Consider the following 18,167-nt stretch of genomic DNA (forward strand, 5'->3'; position numbering starts at 1 on the left):
GCTGCTGTATCTCACTGCATGAGTCAATTCCCTGGAAGAGTCAGCCTGTATTTCTAAGCTGGAAAGTTAAGTGCCTGGATCTCTTGATGGCTAAGGCAGAGATTTGCTCTTAATGCCAATCCCTCTCACTGTTTCACTGGTAATAGGGTAACTGAAAAAAGAAGCATGTTCAAGGACACCGGTGTTTGCATTAAGAAAGCTTTATGTTAAAGTATGAACAGCATTTCCAATAAAACATGAAAAGATTTATATTGTATCTACAAAATTTAAGTCTTTGCTACAATAAATGCTATATTTCTTTTAAACAAGCCTAAAAAGGTAAGGAATGTCATGATCAATCCATACATTCTCTTTGCAGCATAAGCCTGGAGACTTTGATGTTTAAATTGGACAATCATAGATGTGAATTTCCTGGTCATCTCCAACAGACACAATTTTTGAACCATTTCCATTGTATTTTACTCCCCAGACCTGTAAATTAAAAAAAAAAAGTTCTACAAATGCCTTTATTCTTTATAATATTTATGAAATGAACATCCTTATTTTCTCGTTATTCTGAATCTACCAGAACTGAGATGAGGATGTTCTTGTACTTTCTCTAAATCAGTGAGAATACAGGCTTTAACCAAGCACCTTCCATTATTGCTATTTAATTAGCATTCCTGTCCCTTCCCATACTCCAAAAAAAAAAAATCATTTTTAAATACAGTACTAATCAAGATTATCTACAACCCTTTCAAAGAATCAGAATCCTGAGGTGTAACCTAATGCCAGGAAGATGGAAGCTATAAGAGACCAACATTTATGCTTTCAGGAAGAAAGAGGCCCCACAACTACCCCGAGGTCACTGCCTATAGGGAAAATCACAAACCGCTCCTCAGCTGACCCCTTGTGTCCGCCCCCCACGGTCAATAATTCTCACTCTGTTATTAGTGGCCTATGGAGCCTGCCTGTCCCCAGGAGCTAGACAACATGATACTGTGGACCATAGATTTTTATTTGCTATGTGTTAAATTAACTGATTCACATCTTCCCAGACAGAATTGATGTGGTTGGAGTTTCTCTAATCAGGAATAACTTCCTGATTATTACGAGGTGATTCTGGGTGGTAAGCCTGTCACCCTACTCTGATTTTAGTGTTGGGATTGGGCTGCATGATGGCCTTTCACTCCAACCTCTGAAACAGCACCGCAATGATCCATACGTACAAGGAAACACAGCTAGCCAGGACTTACTCCCTGAGTAAGATGCTTAAATCCAGAAGTGGAATATCAAGATTCAACCCCCTCAATTTTGTTGGGAAAAATTTAAGTTGAAAAGTAAAAAAGCATGAACAATGTTAGTTAACTTTAAGTTCCATTTCAAAGAGGAAAAATCTATAGGACGATCTAAAAATATTTAAAATATATTAAAAGCCAATTTTTATATTGCCATGGACATTTTATTTTTTATGCTTAGCTCCCCAAGACCTTACAGCATGGTTAGGACCAGCAGCCTTAGCCTCATCTGGGAGCCTGTTAGAAATGCAGAATCCCAGGCCGTATGCCAGACCTAGTGAAGCAGCACCTGCATTTTAACCAGCTTCCCAGGGGATACAAGCACACAGGAAGACTCAGCAGTTTTGCACTAGAACACCTTTACTATTTTGCATACTCACCTTGGCAAAGATAAAGACGCTTGTGAGAACAGTTTCCTTTTAAAGACTGAAAAGTTATCAATAACACTAAAGCCAAAAAACTTGTATGAATTTCCAGCTTCTACTATATTAAAAAAAAAATCACATCTCTTCTTTGGACAGTTCCAAAAATGACAAGTGATGACTGTGTTTAAGCAATGGAATCTCCTGAAGAGGAAGGTCCTTGGTGAGCCTGCCATGGCCCAGCAGCCCCCAGGAGAGGGCCCCAGACACCAGCTGCAGCAATTTCCAAAGACGGCATTTAAAGGCTGTGGGGCTAACACCATGTTTTCCAGCCTGTGTGGGGATATGCCTTGTGAGTTGCTAGGTTGACAGCACATCTCAGCCTCTGCACCCCAGACTGTGCACAGGAAGTCTGGCTACATGGATGACTGAGCAGATAGAGCAGCTCAGGCCCAGGCATCTACTGGTATCCACAGCTCAAGCAACAAGGTTAGGAAAAGAAAACCTCTTTGGTACAGTGGTCAAACAACCCCAACTATCTAAAGATGAAATAATAATGCCATACCTGATCCTGGTGATCAAAGAAGGTGTGAACACAAGTCCTTGTTCCAACATCCCAAACTTTTACACTTTTGTCAGACGAACTATTTTAAAAAGTGAACATTATTATCGGTTTGAAGTTGGAAGGACTTCGACCAAAAATCCTTTGACGACTTACATTCTTCTAACTTCAGACCCCCCAACCCCCACGCCTCGGTACAGGAAATGGCCAGGTGTCAGCATCATTGGGTGGCTTTCTCTCCTCACAGGGTAGCCGTTTTCCTGAAATTCTGATCTGCCTGGCCCTCATATTAATTGTTCTCCAGGAGTCTCAGACACAGCTACCTATTTCCAGATGGGAGGGAGGCCTGTTAAAGCTTCAAAACCAAGGCTCGCAGGAGGCCTCTAAAGCACTGTGCAATGCCTTCAAGTTGTCCATCTCCTGCTTTCCAACTGTCTTGGCCATCCCAGGCCTGACCAACACTGGGATCTATAAACAACATTTTACAAACATTTACATATTTTAAGTTACCATTGGAACACAAGTCTACCTTAGAGTCACTTTGGTAGAAGCCTCAATTTATAATGAAAAAACTAAGAGTTTAACTGTTTAAAAGGATTACTTGCTGACTTTTGTTCCAGCTAAGGTCAACTAACATCACTGAATAAAAATTTTAAGAACTGCAGAAAACAAAGGCTAACTGAATAAAAAAAGGGTCAAACATCTTTAAATGTTAAGGCAATCTATACAGGAAGACTGCTCTCATCTCCCCAGCATTTTAGAAACTGCTAAGAATCATTAAGTACCTGGAAACAAAGTGAGTGTCATCAGGACAGAATGCAACGTTCAGCACCCAGGAGGCATGGCCGCTCAGCGTGCCAGCCAAATTGGCATGTTGTCTGAAATGGGAAAGGGTCAAACAAAATTGAGATGTTCATTTCTAGAGTATAATCACTGAAGTGGAAAGTATATTATTAACTCTGCCAATAAGCTGGACCAAATCTGCTATCCTTATAATGACCATGAATACTATATCAAAAATTCCCCTTTCAACGAAGTAGCTTCACGCATTAGAGACAAATTTTAATAGCAGCATTAACCCATAATGTGTTGATGCACCAAGAGCCAAGAATAAAATCCTTAACAAGCAAAGAGCTGAAGCTCAAAATGAACAAAGAACCACACTATAGAGGCTGCGCAAGCCAACCCCTAAGATGAGGAAATTGAGAACCAATGGGGCAAAGAAGCCATCTGAGGAGAAGGGCAGGTTCAGACTCCTGCCTGCACCAGCAGCCTTTCCGTATGGGGCCAGTGCTCCCAGTCCAAGGAAAGCGTCAAGATGTATTCATTATGACAGATGCAGCTTGGAGAGACCATTTTAAACCTAATCAAGAACAAGACGGGTCTAATTACAACAGCTATTTTCACTTTTTTAATAAAAATGAAACCCAACCACCTCTGGCAGGAGAACCACCATAAGACCTAACTGAGGTCAGCAATTTTACCCCTGAACACAGACCTCAGCAGAGTGGAGCAGACCTCAGTTAGGGGCCAGGGGGCAGGTGGGATACAGTGGGACCACTGGAGGGTAAAAAGTCCTGGGCCTTAGTAAAAAGATCAGTAGTTGCTAGGGGCTCAAGGCAGGAGGAAGGGATGATTTGGTAGAGCAGGGGATTTTTAGGGCAGTGAAACTATTCTGCATGACACTGTAGTTAGTGGCGGCTACGCATCATTATATATTCGTCAAAACTCATAGAATGTACAACACAAAGAGTAAACCCTAATGTAAACTACGGACTTTAATTAATAATAATGCATCAATATTGGGTGAAAAAAACCAGTCTTGGGTCTTCATTCAGTACCACCTCCTTGGGCAAATCAACCACCTCAGCTTGGGTTTCTCATGTGCAAAATGGGGACACTAATCTGTGCTGCTACCTCACTGGTTGCTGGGAGGATCAATAAAACAGTGGCAATAGAAATCATAGAGTCACAAATGTAAGGAACTGCTGCATTTATATTGCCTCTGCCACTAACAGGCAAGTATAACTCTACAGAGACATCTTCCCCTCTGGGCTATAGCACCCTCATTCAGTTTTAATTCCAAAACCTGCAGTTAGAATTCTATGTCTAGCTGATAACCTTTTGCCATAAAAAAACTGCATTTTAACCAGAAGTGGGCTAGAAGGAGCAGTGTTCCTACTGTGAGGTTTAAACTCCCAAGCAACTATCACAGGCCCCTGAAAGGACAGACACGGATGGTCAGGGGTGCAGTACGTGCAGGTGGAGGAGGTCTTGGCACCCACGGCTAGGGTTGGAGTATGATATGTACATGCAGTGGATTAGAATGCCATGTTCAGGAGCAATGAGCCAGAGGCACGCCTGGCAGGGAGAGCTGACCATAGCACCGAGTCATAGTATCAAGAACACAGATCCAACACATTACAGGGGATACCTCAGTGGGGAACAGGAGTGGGGACTAAAAATGATGGGGGAAAACAAGAAGACATAAGGGTCTGCAGAGATTTACAATGACGGCTGTGAATGAAAGAGGATGATTAACTTGCTTCTATGCTCGCAGTCAAGGGCCGAAACCAAAAACGCTCCTATCTAGACCTGTAGCAGGGCAGCTTATAAACTGACTGCTCCCTAACTAGGGCAGAGGCATGTCTGCTAGAACAGCCCTACCCTTGAAAATGGATGCTCTAATTTTTTCCTGTCCCCAGGGGCCAGCTACAGCCCATGGATCCATTTCCTCATCTGTTTATTACTTACCTATCCCAAAGAATTTGAAATCAGTAAGCTCACAAAAATCAGGCTGCCTAAGAAAAAGTAGCAAGTATCTGATCCTACCAGGGAACCCATGCACGTCCTCCTCCAAGTAGCCCTTGAGGACACACACTAAAAATGGGCGCTGAATGGGGCAGGGCCGCCTGGGAAGTCAAGATGTCTGATGTGACTTGAGCACAGGTCTTTACTAAGGATCCTCCCTAGGGCTCCTTGTAACAATAAAGGGACAAGATGGGCATCAGTAGTAATGCCTTTAATCTCGACAGGTAACTTACACATCATAGATCTTGATGTAGCCATCATCTGAAGCAGTGACAAGGAGCTGGGAGTCCGGGGAAAAGGTCAAGGAGCGAATGGGCATGGCATGGCCTGAAATTCATAAAGGCCCTTGTTAATCTGGTGAACCACTGCCTCCTCACTCAGCTTCCCACTGACAATGCCCCTTTTAATGATTATGAGCCACTGAGTTGAAATGCTCAGGTGCTTCCAGCAGAAAAGCAAGAGTTCTGACTGGGCCTTTCCTCTTAATGTTCTCGAAAGATCCATATAACTCCAGTATCTCCTCCTGGAGCCATTTCTCCTTCATTCCCTTCCCTGCCCTCAGCATACATTGCTTTAAAGAACTTTTCTACTACAAATATGGCCACACAAGGAAATATACATTGCTCCTAATTTGTAAGGTTGAACAAATTAAGATGTTATTTCTCTATCAAATCCTTTATTATAGTGTAAAGGATAAACTATAGCAATGTGAGGAGGTAATAAATTCACTTGATTAGAATTCAAAACAGCACAACAGTATGCATGATAAAGTCTCCCTCCAACCTACCCCTGTTCTTTAGCTACCCAGTCCTCCTTTCCAGAGGCCACCAGTGTAGATAGTGGGCACAATACTTTCATCCACCCTCAAATTATCAACAAAAAGTTGTTTCCAATCACAAAGTTCATCAGAATCCAAAATGACAGAAATGAGACATTCATACAGCAAATATATATTAACACACACATATAATGTGACAGATTATGATACAATAAATAAAAAGTAAGTCTGTTCACCCAAACAAGCGTTTAACACTGTTACAAGAACTAGTATGTGTAGGTTAAATCTACAGTGACAGGCCAGGTATGGTTGCTCATGTCTGTAATCCCAGCACTTTGGGAGGCCAAAGCCGGAAGAAATCTTGAAGCCAGGAGTTAGAGACCAGTCTGGGAAACATAGCAAGACCCCATCTCCTCAAAAAGTTTAAAAACTAGCCAGACATCGTGGTGTGCACCTGTAGTCCCAGCTACCCAGGAGGCTGAGGTGGGACGATCCCTTGAGCCCAGGAGTTCAAGGCTACAGTGAGCTATGATCACGCCACTGCACCCCAGCCTGGGAGCGAGACCCTGTCTCTAAAAGGAAAAAAAAAAAAAAAAAACTATAGTGAAAAGACTAAAGCCCGGAGGCATTTCCGTTTTCCAATTGAGATCGATACTTTGTAAATCTAATGCCCACTTGCCATTTAATGGCATTTTAATGAAAGAATAATTCTTCCTTTGTGATGTGATAACCCAGTTTGTAAAAATAAGATGATGTATACCTTCCAGGGTATGCAGAAGTTTTCCAGTTGCAATATCAAAAATATTGATGATTCCATCTATGGCTCCACTGGCTAGGTATTTCCCATCAGGACTCTGTTCAGAGAACATATGGAAAAATTAGCACTTTCAGATTCCATGTTGTTAAGCTATCCCTACCAAACACAAGCAAACCTCCTGCTGTCTACAGGTCTAACTGGCTACCTGGCAAACCACACCAGTGAGACAGCAGCTGCCTGACCAGACCAAGGCAGAATCTGTGGCAAGGACTGCAACAGGCTGGAAGAGTAAACTGAAAGAATCAGAAGGAGAAAAGAGAGCAATGTTTCCTTACATATGCAATACTAAGAATGAATTTTCCTCTCGTGTCCAAAGAATATTCCTTTTTCCCACTTTCCACACCAAAAATGTTCACTTTCCCGACATGAGTTCCTGTGGCCAGATACTGGGAATCAGGAGAAAAGGCCAAAGTCCAGGCATCCACTGAACAGAAAAAAGAAGGACAAAAATACAGTGTGAAAAGACTTGGCCTTAATTTTAAAAACTAAAGTTTTACCAAAAGACACATCTTTTTAAATTGGAGTAGCAGTGTCCTGATTCAGAAAATTATGTTGTAAAGATGCTAATTCTTATCGAGTTTAAATTTAGTTTAAGGGTTTCTTAAATTTTTAATAAAAATAGGACAATATCAAGTGTTAGCAAGGATGTGGAGAAACCAGAACCTTCATACACTGGTGGGAATGTAAAACGGCACAGCCACTTTGAAAACCAGTTTGACAGTTTCTTAAGTGAAAACACAAACACTTACCATAATACTCAGCAATTCTACTCCTAATGAAAACATATGTCCACACAAAGACTGGTACACTCATGGTCTTCGCTTCCTCCTACTTCCTCACTTCTCCACGATTGGGGATTGTCTCTCTTCTCTTTTTCTCTTCCTTTGTGGTGGTTCAGATTCTCCATGCATATTTTCAAGATAGGTAGAAACTAAGTGTCCATTTTCCCTACATTCATTAGACCCAAATTCATCCAAGGAGTTTTACCTTCAGATGAATTTAGCTGCTCTTTAGCTGTCAATAGCAATGCTTGCTTTTGTTACTGGACCAAGTAACTGCTGGCTGTTTAATGGCCTGGTCTAGTTTTATGCAGAGTCCTATCCAAAAAGAAAATAAATCCAACTCTCAGACTCCATTCTTCCTTTTTTTGTTGAGATTGAGTCTTGCTCTGTCACCTAGGCTGGAGTACGGTGGCATAATCTTGAGTTCAAGCTATTCTCTTGCCTCAGCTTCCCGAGTAGCTGGGACTACAGGTGCACACGACCACGTCCAGCTAATTTTTTTATTTTTTAGTAGAGACGGGGTTTCACCATGTTGGTCAGGCTGATCTTGAATTCCTGACCTCAAGTGATCCACCTGCCTCAGCCCCACGAAGTGTTAGGATTACAGGCGTGAGCCACCACGCCTGGCCTCTTCTGTCTTTTTCTTTCATAACAGTAACCTTTAAAACCTTGCCACACATGGAGAATATCCAGTAAAAGGTACTGTTTATCAGGGAAAGTGAGCGGGATACATACGCCATCCTTTTACTTGGAACCAATCCAGCACTGATTTCTTCAGCTGCCTTGTGCCCAGGGCTACAACCAGCATGGAATAACACCAGCATTATGAGCCCTGGGAAAGCTTGGGCGCCCAAGATGAAAAGGTAGAAACAGTTCTGCCTCTTCCTCTTTTCTTAAGACCATGCTTATATATAAGAGTCTTAATAGACTTTGCAGGATAGTTTGGGGACCCGAGTCCTCTGTAAGTAATGTAAGCAGGGTAAGGGTACATGTAAAGACAACCATCTGGGGAGTCAGGGTGCGTCTGGGTAGCTTTTTCCAAATACATATCCCATCCCACGTACTCTGAACACTATGATTCAGTGGATCCAAAATATGGACTAGGCATGCATATTCTTAAAAGAGCTCCAGTGGTAAGAATTACAGACAAGAAATATTGCTTCTGAGGGAAAATGCACTCAGTTTCCAGACAACCCAGCCTCTTTAAAAACTCTGGGACCATAATTCTTTCCAATACAGGAACAGCCTAGAGTGGCTACTGAGCATAACTGATGGGAGGCGAATCCATCCAGGGCACCAATCAAGGCAACTGTGTTCATGGAACACCTAAGCAGCTCTTCTACCATCAACCCACAAAGGGGTGTGCCAGAGAAATGCCAGGCTATCTGCACCCTCTAGCGGTTACCGCCCATTCTGGCAGAGCAGGTTCTGCTGGGGAATGTTGTGCAGCCATTTATAAGTAAATGTGAAGCTCAAAAGAATCCTGAAATGTCCTCTGCTGCTCCACATTAGTCAGCCTATGACATCATTAATTTCCATCATCTCAGATGATGTTTACCAAGGCTGATGGACAAGATTATGCTGTTCTACAGTACTTAAAACAAAAAAATCGATGTTTCTTAAAAGTTTCATATGTATCACATACCAGGAATCATACCCTTTAATCAAAATTAGTAGAGATGACCATGATACAGATCTATAAGGACCCCATGCTTTAAATTCTAGGCTTCCATAAGGCAGTGAATGAATCAGTTCAGAATATGGCAAATAGAGCACCTCTGGAAAATACAAAATACAGGTCAACACCACCAAACCAGCAGTTTTGAAATCCAAAAAGCTCTGGAAACTACAAGCTTTTTCCACAGGTTTACTACCAAAATTCATTTGGCAGCAAAATCTAATCTGAATTGACATAAGGCTATTTATAGCCTTTATTTATCTCACTTAGTGTCAACACTCATGTTTAGTTGCAGAGGTATTAGTGTTTCATTAGAGTGCTGTTTCCAGCCCCACTGAGGGTATTATGTGAAATACAGTTCATGCACCCATTATCACTCCTCTCAAATCCAAAAAATTCTGAGCTGTAAAACACATTCTATCCCTAAAGATTTTGGAAAAGAAATCATGAACCTCTATTATTTCCCCTACAAGTAAAACTCTTACCAGGTCCTGCATCTATGGACTTTATCTGTTTGCCATTTTCCAAGTCCCAAAGACGAATATGAGCATCAAGAGAGCTGGATGCAGCAATGGGCAGGGTGTGGCTGATGTCCACAGACACCACTCCCAGCTGATGTCCCTCCAGACTCCACTGTAGGTCCAGCCTCTCATCACGCCTTCAACAGGGGACAGAGAAATGGATTTCTTCACACAGAACACACTTTACCTGGCATCTGAAATTCTGGGTCCCTGTGACTATGCAATACCAATGGTCTATGAAATACAGAATCAGAGAAGAGTTAATGAGCTACAGAACATGAAATGCTGCCAGGTTTTAAATGTAGGACTTTTTTTAAGATTTTTTTTTTTTTTAACTTTAGGGCTTTAATACACAGTAACAGGAAAACAAGTGGGAAAAATAAACTGCTGTCTTATACCACCATATTGCTATCGCTTTCTTGCCTAGAAAAAAGTATTTCCCGGACTGCAACTGGAGAGTTCAGAAGCAAAACCTCAGCCCCCAATTTTTCAAGGCTGTATGTTAGGGGAGAGGCACTCACCATTTCCAGACCTTCACCAGGTCATCTAGGGAGCCTGTGACCACTGTCTCAGAGTTTTCCTTCTTGTTTGTCCCCCAAGCAACTGACCAAATGGCATCATCATGGGCTAGAATGGAAAGTGCTTCATTTATAAAGTCTTCTTGCATACAACTTAATGAAGCTAAAATACTGTTCAACAATTGTGAGGTAACATTTATTTGTATTTGCTTTACTATTTTACAAAGTGCTTTCCTATATAGCTTTTATTGAAATTTTGGGGCCACATATGAAAACTGGAGGTTCTGAAGAAGCTACTTGCCCTAAATCTCATGTTTACCAGGTGGGAAGGTGGTACTTTGGACTCTAAATCCAGTGTCCTTTCTTTTAGCATGCTATCTGGTATATAGGAGTCTACAACGGCTATCACTTGGCTGAAACAAGTCAAACCAGTGGGGAAGACACCCTCCTACCAAGAAAAGACCTAAACCCGGTAACAGTTACTCCGAAAAGATCTTTGGAAACAAGCAGGCAGTTCAATTCTAAACAGTATAAATCTAAAAGAAAATACCTACTATAGCCTCCATATATTAAGTTGCCTTTCCCCACAAGTATCTTCATTATGGTTAATGGGCCAATTATTACATTACAACAATCCTATGAAGTGGGTACTATTAATATCCTCATTTTATAGACAAGGAATGAGAGGTGCTAGGATGCAAATCCAATCTCTATTAATTAAAGTCTACCTTAAGTCTAAGTCTGTAAGCTGCATATTTGGTAGGCCACACTGTTATATGTGCAGACCCGGTGTGGATGTAAAAACGTGACAAGTGCACATGGAGGCTTTACCCCTGGCTGGCAACAATTCTCCAGCGATACCTTCCCAAAATATGAATATAAAGGCATTAAACTTAAAACAGCTGTGCACCACAGACAGCGTTGTGGCTTCCATTTCAAACCTCACCTAACTCAAGCCTGCTAACTTGCCACCTGGATGACAATAGCTACATATAAGGTAGTTGACTGGCATGCCCAATTAGCCTACTAGTTACTTACACTAGCTAACCTGGATGATGCTTTTGGCTTAAACATCAAAGTACTTCCATGTCACCTACTTAGAGAGGAAGAGCTTTTATTAGGCATTCCACAAATTCCTTAGGCCTTCTCAAACTCATCGAGGCTATAGTGAAGAAATGAGATGGGTGAGTAGCCCATGCACAAACATGGCTCCTTTTTGGGTACAAAGCTCTGTACCACTGGTCAGCTACAATCCCAGCCCACTCTGACCTGCTGCCTGCTCTCCCATCCCTGCCACTACCACTGCTGCACAGCTCCCAGCCCTCCCCATGCACTCAATGGCCTCAAGAGAAACTCATTTCACTATTGTAGGCTTCTCTTTCAAGGGCCAAAGCAAGTTCTGACTTCAGAAAAAGGCTCACGTTCACCTCCCCAGATGAGCCGGCATTAACAGAGTTTTGAGGCTCAAAGCATTTCCCTCTTCCACCTCAGCAGCTGGGAAGCTCGGTCATGTCTTCCTCAGGTGGGAAAATTTTCCTCAGCCTGGAATTCTCCAACCTATCATGATGACTGCTTTTTTTTTTTAGTTGGTTGTTCAGGTTTTTGTTGTTGTTTGTTTTTTAAGAGTATTTGTTTTCAGCTTCCAATTCTTCTGCAAAGTGAGTATACTTGAAAACTGCATGTCTGGTCAGCATGACAAAAGTCTTAAAGAAACCAAGGGCAACACAGTTTTTTTCACAGATGAATTGCTTAAACAGGCAGGCTTCTTACCTTGCTCTTGTTTGAAGAGAATACCGTACTAAAAAAGAACAGAAGCCACATTAAACCCATGGTCAGATTTCAGATGTCTCACATTGCCTCCAGAAAGCACTCCTCCCCAAGTAGAGACAGTCACTAGTGTTAGTTACTTCCTCTGCTGTCAACCTGGCCATCCTGCAAGCTCGATTCCCATTCATGCAAGATTTGTACAGTCATATCAGAAAAAAATTCTTAAAGAAACTGACACTCTCCCCCTCTTCCTACTACCCACACTCACCCAACAAGAGACTAATAAATTATGTTTTCTTTTTCTGTTCTGATCACCAAGGAAGCTCAGAGTCCAGTTTGTAGCTTAAATTTTGCAGCTGCATAAGAACACACAGCCTGCCTAACAGTCTAATAACTTTGTCCCTAATCTTATCACAAAGATATGTTTCTCCTGTTCTATCTCCTATTCTGATCTTGTTTTTTTTTTTTTCTTTTGTGTACATCTTTTAAGCTTCTTCTATTACTCACTAAATTGTGGTAAAGACTTGGATGAACCAATCCTCCTCTCAGTATTTGCATTTCACTAGTCCCACCTAACACTGTGGTGACTAGGTACCCAGGGTCACCCAGCTCTTTAGGAGCAGGGCAAGAATGAGATGGTAGTTTCTTGGCTACACATCCATAAAACCTACTGGACTTGAACTTGGCAAAAAGACCAAATGATGTTCTTCCCTTCAACAAAGGCCTTACCTGGTTGGTCATTTTCTTAACCAAGGATCAGGGACAAAAGGCCAGACAGCTCTGTGGAAACAACACCAGGATTTCAGTGAGGGGGTGTCATCAGGATAGAAGGCACACAGGAAGTTCCCCTTGACCAAGAAAATAAGGCAACTCTTTATTATGAAGTTGTTCTGACACCCTTCTATGGATCAGTCCCTGGAACCCCCGTCACACTCCCTACCAGGTGGTATGGTCTTCTTTCTTCCTCTGAACCTAGGGACTCAACTAACAGCTAATCCTATCCCATGGTTTCTTCACCTCAAGTGTGACTGCAGAGAGTGACTAGTCTCTGTCCTTTCCTGCTCTTTAGAGAGAAAAAAACCATAGCTCCTTTTAATATTAAATATTATTTATTAAAAACAAACAAACATGGGGGAATCCAAAGATGGCAAAGTTCTTATTTTACATGCAAAGGTCTCAACCAAAAACGCCTTTAAGAGCCAATAGGCAGGTAAATAAGGGCAGAGGCTGGAGGGAGACACGTGTCAAGAGATTGAGAACATCCTGGCCGACAGGGTGAAACCGCATCTCTACTAAAAATACAAAAATTAGCTGGGTGTAGCGGCACACACCTGTAGTCCCAGCTACTCAGGAGGCTGAGGCAGGAGAATCACTTGAACCTAGGCAGCGGAGGTTGCAGTGAGCTGAGATCGTGCCACTGCACTCCAGCCTGGGTGACAGAGCGAGACTCCATCTCAAAAAAAAAAAAAAAAAAAAAAAAGGATAGATCTAATTTCTCAGGCTACATTAAGGGCTAATGGTTCTTATTTCTTTGTGTGTGCCAAAGACCCCCTTTAGAGGAATTTTTTTTTCGAGATAGGGTGTTGCTCGGTCACCCAGACTGGAGTGCAGTGGCACAATCATGGCTCAATGCAGCTTCAACCTCCCAGGCCAAGTCTTCCTCCCACCTCAGCCTCCGAGTGGCTGGTACTACAGGTGAATGCCAATATGTCTGGATATTTTAATTTTTTGTAGAGATGGGGTCTCCCTATGTCGCCTAGGCTGGTCTTGAACCCCTGGGCTCAAGCAGTCCTCCTGTCTTGGCCTCCCAAAGTGCTGGGATTACAGGTATGAGCCACCAGACTCAGGCTCAGGATGTCTTTACAGAAAATACACAGGTTTAGAAATGAAACCAATTACAGTAGGTTCTCATCATTCACAACAATGACGTTCTATGAAGTCGCTACAGACACTAAATTATCCGATAGAGAACCACTGTTCCTTGGGGAAACAGGTTCCTGAAAGCCTCTGGGCACATTCTTGTCAACCAATCAATACATAATCATGTTTTATGTGTGTTTATGTTTAAAGGCACTTACTGAATATACACTAGTAATTCATTAATATTGAACCCATGCCTAAACAAAGCTTATCTAACACACGTATTTTCTCCATAAGACAAATCACAGTCTTCTTGCATTTAGAAGCACTTCAGCACTATGCTTGGGGGCTATCTCAAACAGTGGAATCACTGACAAAAAGCACAAAGATGAGAAAAACGTAGCACCAAAGACTGCAAAAATGACATTTGCTTACAATATGAGAGTTGACAAGAAGGCAGTGTCACCTTGTTTGACTTCAATTGAGAAAATGTGCATCAGGCGACTAAAATTTTTCACATGTGAAAAAATGTCATGTCTTCCAAAGACCACAAAAGCGCTGTAAGTATTAATGTGAGGGCTACAGATAAATTTTAGTGAGTAGCTGAATTCATAAATACAGAATCCACAAATAATGAGAATAGACTGTATGCTAAAATTTTATCAATATAAAAACATATGTGCTTCTTTACTGACACATTATATATGTGATCTAGAAGCAAATTTAATAACTATCATAATTTCAAAGTTGTAATGAGCTTATACAATATCATGATATGAAAATATCTATAATTTATATTCATAACAAAGTCACACTGCTAATAATGTGATTTGTTGCCTACATTCACAGTGGAAGAAAATGCTAAATTTCATTTGGAGGTTAGGAAACATAAAGATGCAATTTTTCCTCTCATCCAAGTTCACGGCCCTTGCAATTCTACCCATTGGCAGTTTAAGGGACCACACAGTTAAGGCATCCAGGTTCAGGTAACTTTCTTTAAATCTGCCAGCCCAAAAAGCTGCCGAAGGTTTTCCAATAACAGGAAATCAAACAAACAATTTATAACTAATCCTTGCCTATGAAGATCTCAAATTGGTAGTGTTTTGTTTTGGTTTTGTAAAGACAAGTTCTCATTATGTTGCCCAGGCTGGTATTGAACTCCTGGCCTCAAACAATCCTCTTGTCTTGGCCTTCCAAAGTGCTGGGATTACAGACAGGTTGGTAGTGTTTTATTCATTTGTGACCCATGAACGGAGTTCTTTCTGCCTAGGGTAGGAAAGACAGGAAAGCGCTCAAGCCAGTTTGGCTAATGGGAATGGTATTCAACCTCTGCTTCAGCACAGCCTTCGGCCTGCTGAAGCACAGCCTTGTCCTCTTCCCTGTCATTCTGGGCCTCATATTTGGCAATGGATAGAAACAAAAAAAGGAGAAAGGCTTGCAGTAAGCCAACTTCCAAAACCCCGGGCTCCAAAAGACAAGGGTGTGATTCTATCAATGAGTGCACATTTGAGGATGTACAATGAATCTGGTCCTATTTTAAGTAATACACAAAGATTAGCTCACTGAAACCTCATAACCCCACTTACTAGGTACAGTAGTTCTTTAGCTGAGGTTTTGATTTCCACAGTTCCAGAGGTCAACCGTAGTCCAAAAATAGGTGAGTAGAGTGCAGTAAGATATTTTGAGAGAGACCACATTCACATACATTTTATTACACTGTTATAATTCTATTTTATTATTATTGTTGTTATTTTCTTACTGTGCCTAATTTACGAATTAAACTAAGTAATCATAGGTATGTATGTGTAACCTGTATGAGACAAAACACAGTATAGATGCTCCTCAACTTACAGCGGGGTTACTTCCCAATAAACCTATGTAAAGTTGAAAAATTGTAAGTCAAACCACGGTAAGTCAGTCAGGGTCCTTCACTATCCAAGATTTCAGACATCCACTGGAACGTACACCCCGGAGATAAGGGGGGAACTACTATTTTCTTATTATCAGTTCCACTTTTCTAGTAAGAAAATGGAGGCTTAGAAGCAGTTAAGGAAGCCTCCCCAAGGGACACTAGAAGGTGGATACAAGCTATAGTATAGGCTACCAAGATACACTACTTCTCACTTCAGGGTCTTATGAAGGTCAGAGCTAAGAGACTTTAGACCTTAGCCCTCTCTTGCCATCTTCCCTCTTTGGGAAACTTTTCCCTAAATTTCCCAGGCAGAATTCATCACTGACTCAGTGTTTCCAAGGAACACTACAGATGCCTCTACGAAACTACTCAGGCAAGTCAACAGCCCACAGTATTGCACGGTACTTGGCGTAAAGCGAACCCAGCCTCTGTTTGTACCCGTCCAGTGATGTCTGTATCTGTCCAGCACGCTACCTAAGACAGCGTGGCCCACTACTGGAAAACTTCGGTTAATACAGTCCTCCCACCTACGGATAAATGATCTCCTCCGCAAAGAAACCAGCCCTAATCTCGGTACTGCCCAGAACATTCTCAGGACGCAAAAGGAGGCCACCCAAGGGCCTCCCCCTCCTCCCTCAGGCACCGTACACCGAGGGACAGCCAGGGCAAATGGAGTCATGGAAGCCACCCTTAGGCCCCAGGGCCTGGAGCATCCCTGAACGGACCTGCTTACAGGCAGCCTCGGGCCCAACCTGGCTCACCCGCCCTGTGGCCTGGACCGTAAACGGCCCTAATGACCACCATCCCCAACACCCCTGCGCTCCAACTCACCACCGCACTGCCAGGATGCACGTAGGAAGCCGGGCTCCGCGAGACTGCGACGCACAAAAATGAGCTAACGAAGGGGCGGGGCATCGCGCCGGCCCCGCCCTCACGGCGCGGAGCACTCCGCAGCGCCCCCTGCCGTCGCTATGCCGGGCGCAGGAGAGACGCCGAGGGGGGGGTGGGCGGAGAGAGGAGGGAGGAAGCCACGCCCTGCTTCCAGAGGCGTGGTAGTTGGAAATTTGCTTCCGGAAGCGCAGACGTTTAGCTTCCGGCAGCTGCAGGTTTAGGGGTTTGTGTTGCAATTTCATTTTGTACTTTTGAGATTGGACTAAAGCTAATAACTTCTGTTGCTAAAATAAATTCAGTGAAATCGAGCTTTGTCTTTCACACTGCTAGTCATGACCCATTAGCGTGACACATACCAGTTTAATAGGTTGTAATTGACATTTTTGTTTTTGCTTTTTTATTTGAGGGCCAGGCAGAGTGGCTCACGCCTGTAATCCCAGCACTTTGGGAGCCGAGGTGAGAGGATCGCTTGAGCTCAGGCTTTCCAGACCAGCTTGGGCAACATAGCGAGAGATCTCGTGTCTACTAAAAATAAAAAAAATTAGCACATGCCTGTAGTTCCAGTTACTTAGGAGGCTGAGGCAGGAGGATCACTTAAGCCCTGGAGGTTGAGGCTACATTGAGCCGTGATGACACCACTGCACTCCAGCCTGGGGGCAGAGCTAGACCCCGTCTCAAAAAAAAAAAGAGATGGGGCTGGGTGTGGTGTCTCATGCCTGTAATCCCAGCATTTTGGGAGTCGGAGGTGGGTGGATCACTTGAGTTCAGGAGTTTGAAATCAACCTGGCCAACATGGTGAAACCCCGTCTCAAGTAAAAAAAAAAAAAAAAAAAAAAAAACAGAAACAAAAACAAAATTAGCCGGGTGTAGTGGCATGTGCCTGTAATCCCAGCTACTTGGGAGGCTGAGGCAGGAGGATCGCTTGAACCCGGGAGGCAGAAGTTGCAGTGAGCCTAGATCACACCACTGCACTCCAGCCTGGGCAACAGAGTGAGACTGTCTCGAATAACAACAACAACAACAACAAAGATGGGAAGAGGCTTATGCCCCATTATGGAGGCCGCCCTGTGGCTCAGATGTGGTGGCTCACTCCTGTAATCCCAGCACTTTGGGAGGCCAAGGTGGGAGGATTGCTTCTGTAGCCATGATTTCAAGACCAGTATGGGCAACATGGTGAGACCCAATCTCTACAAAAAATTTTAAAGTTACAGACGCAGTGGTGTGCACGTGTAGACCCAGCTAGTCAGGAGGCAGAAGTGAGGATCACTTGAGCCCAGGAGTTTGAGGCTGCAGTGAGCTATGATTGGGCCACTGCACTCTAGCCTGGGTGACAGAGTGAGACCCCGGCTCTAAAAAATATTTTTCGAAAAAACTTGTTTTGAAGTTCATATATATATATATATATATATATATATATATATATATTGAGACGGAGGACTATTAGACCACTTACAACTAGGTGAAGTTCATCTTTGGGGGCTTTTTTTCTTTTGAGACGGAGTCTTGCTGTGCCACCCAGGCTGAGGTGCAGTGGCGCAATCTCGGCTCACTACAACCTCTGCCTCCTGGATTCAAGTGATTCTCCTGCCTCAGCCTCCCAAGTAGCTGGGACTACAGACGCCCGCGACCAC

At 42.9% G+C, this 18,167-nt stretch overlaps 1 protein-coding gene across 4 annotated transcripts; it reads right to left on the minus strand.

Annotated features, from left to right (window-relative positions):
* Window positions 1-182: 182 nt before the first annotated feature.
* On the minus strand, window positions 183-16,641 carry WDR61 (WD repeat domain 61). 4 transcript variants are annotated; one of them, XM_030814871.1, is made up of 12 exons: window positions 16,477-16,515; window positions 15,320-15,339; window positions 12,603-12,653; window positions 11,877-11,904; window positions 10,110-10,215; window positions 9,553-9,725; window positions 6,883-7,031; window positions 6,551-6,644; window positions 5,246-5,339; window positions 2,987-3,079; window positions 2,205-2,283; window positions 183-471 (listed from the first exon to the last, which is right to left on the minus strand). In XM_030814871.1, exons 3-12 carry the CDS (start codon window positions 12,612-12,614, stop codon window positions 382-384), a joined length of 918 nt encoding a protein of 305 aa, XP_030670731.1. In that variant the 5' UTR covers window positions 12,615-12,653; window positions 15,320-15,339; window positions 16,477-16,515; the 3' UTR covers window positions 183-381. The 4 variants fall into 4 exon arrangements, with proteins under 4 accessions (XP_030670731.1, XP_030670732.1, XP_030670730.1 ...); XM_030814872.1 differs by lacking the exon at window positions 16,477-16,515 and adding an exon at window positions 16,371-16,464; XM_030814870.1 differs by lacking the exon at window positions 16,477-16,515 and having other exon boundaries at window positions 15,320-15,457.
* Between the last annotated feature and the right edge of the window lie 1,526 nt (window positions 16,642-18,167).

Source organism: Nomascus leucogenys, chromosome 6, assembly GCF_006542625.1.
Source record: "Nomascus leucogenys isolate Asia chromosome 6, Asia_NLE_v1, whole genome shotgun sequence".
NCBI lineage: Eukaryota > Metazoa > Chordata > Mammalia > Primates > Hylobatidae > Nomascus > Nomascus leucogenys.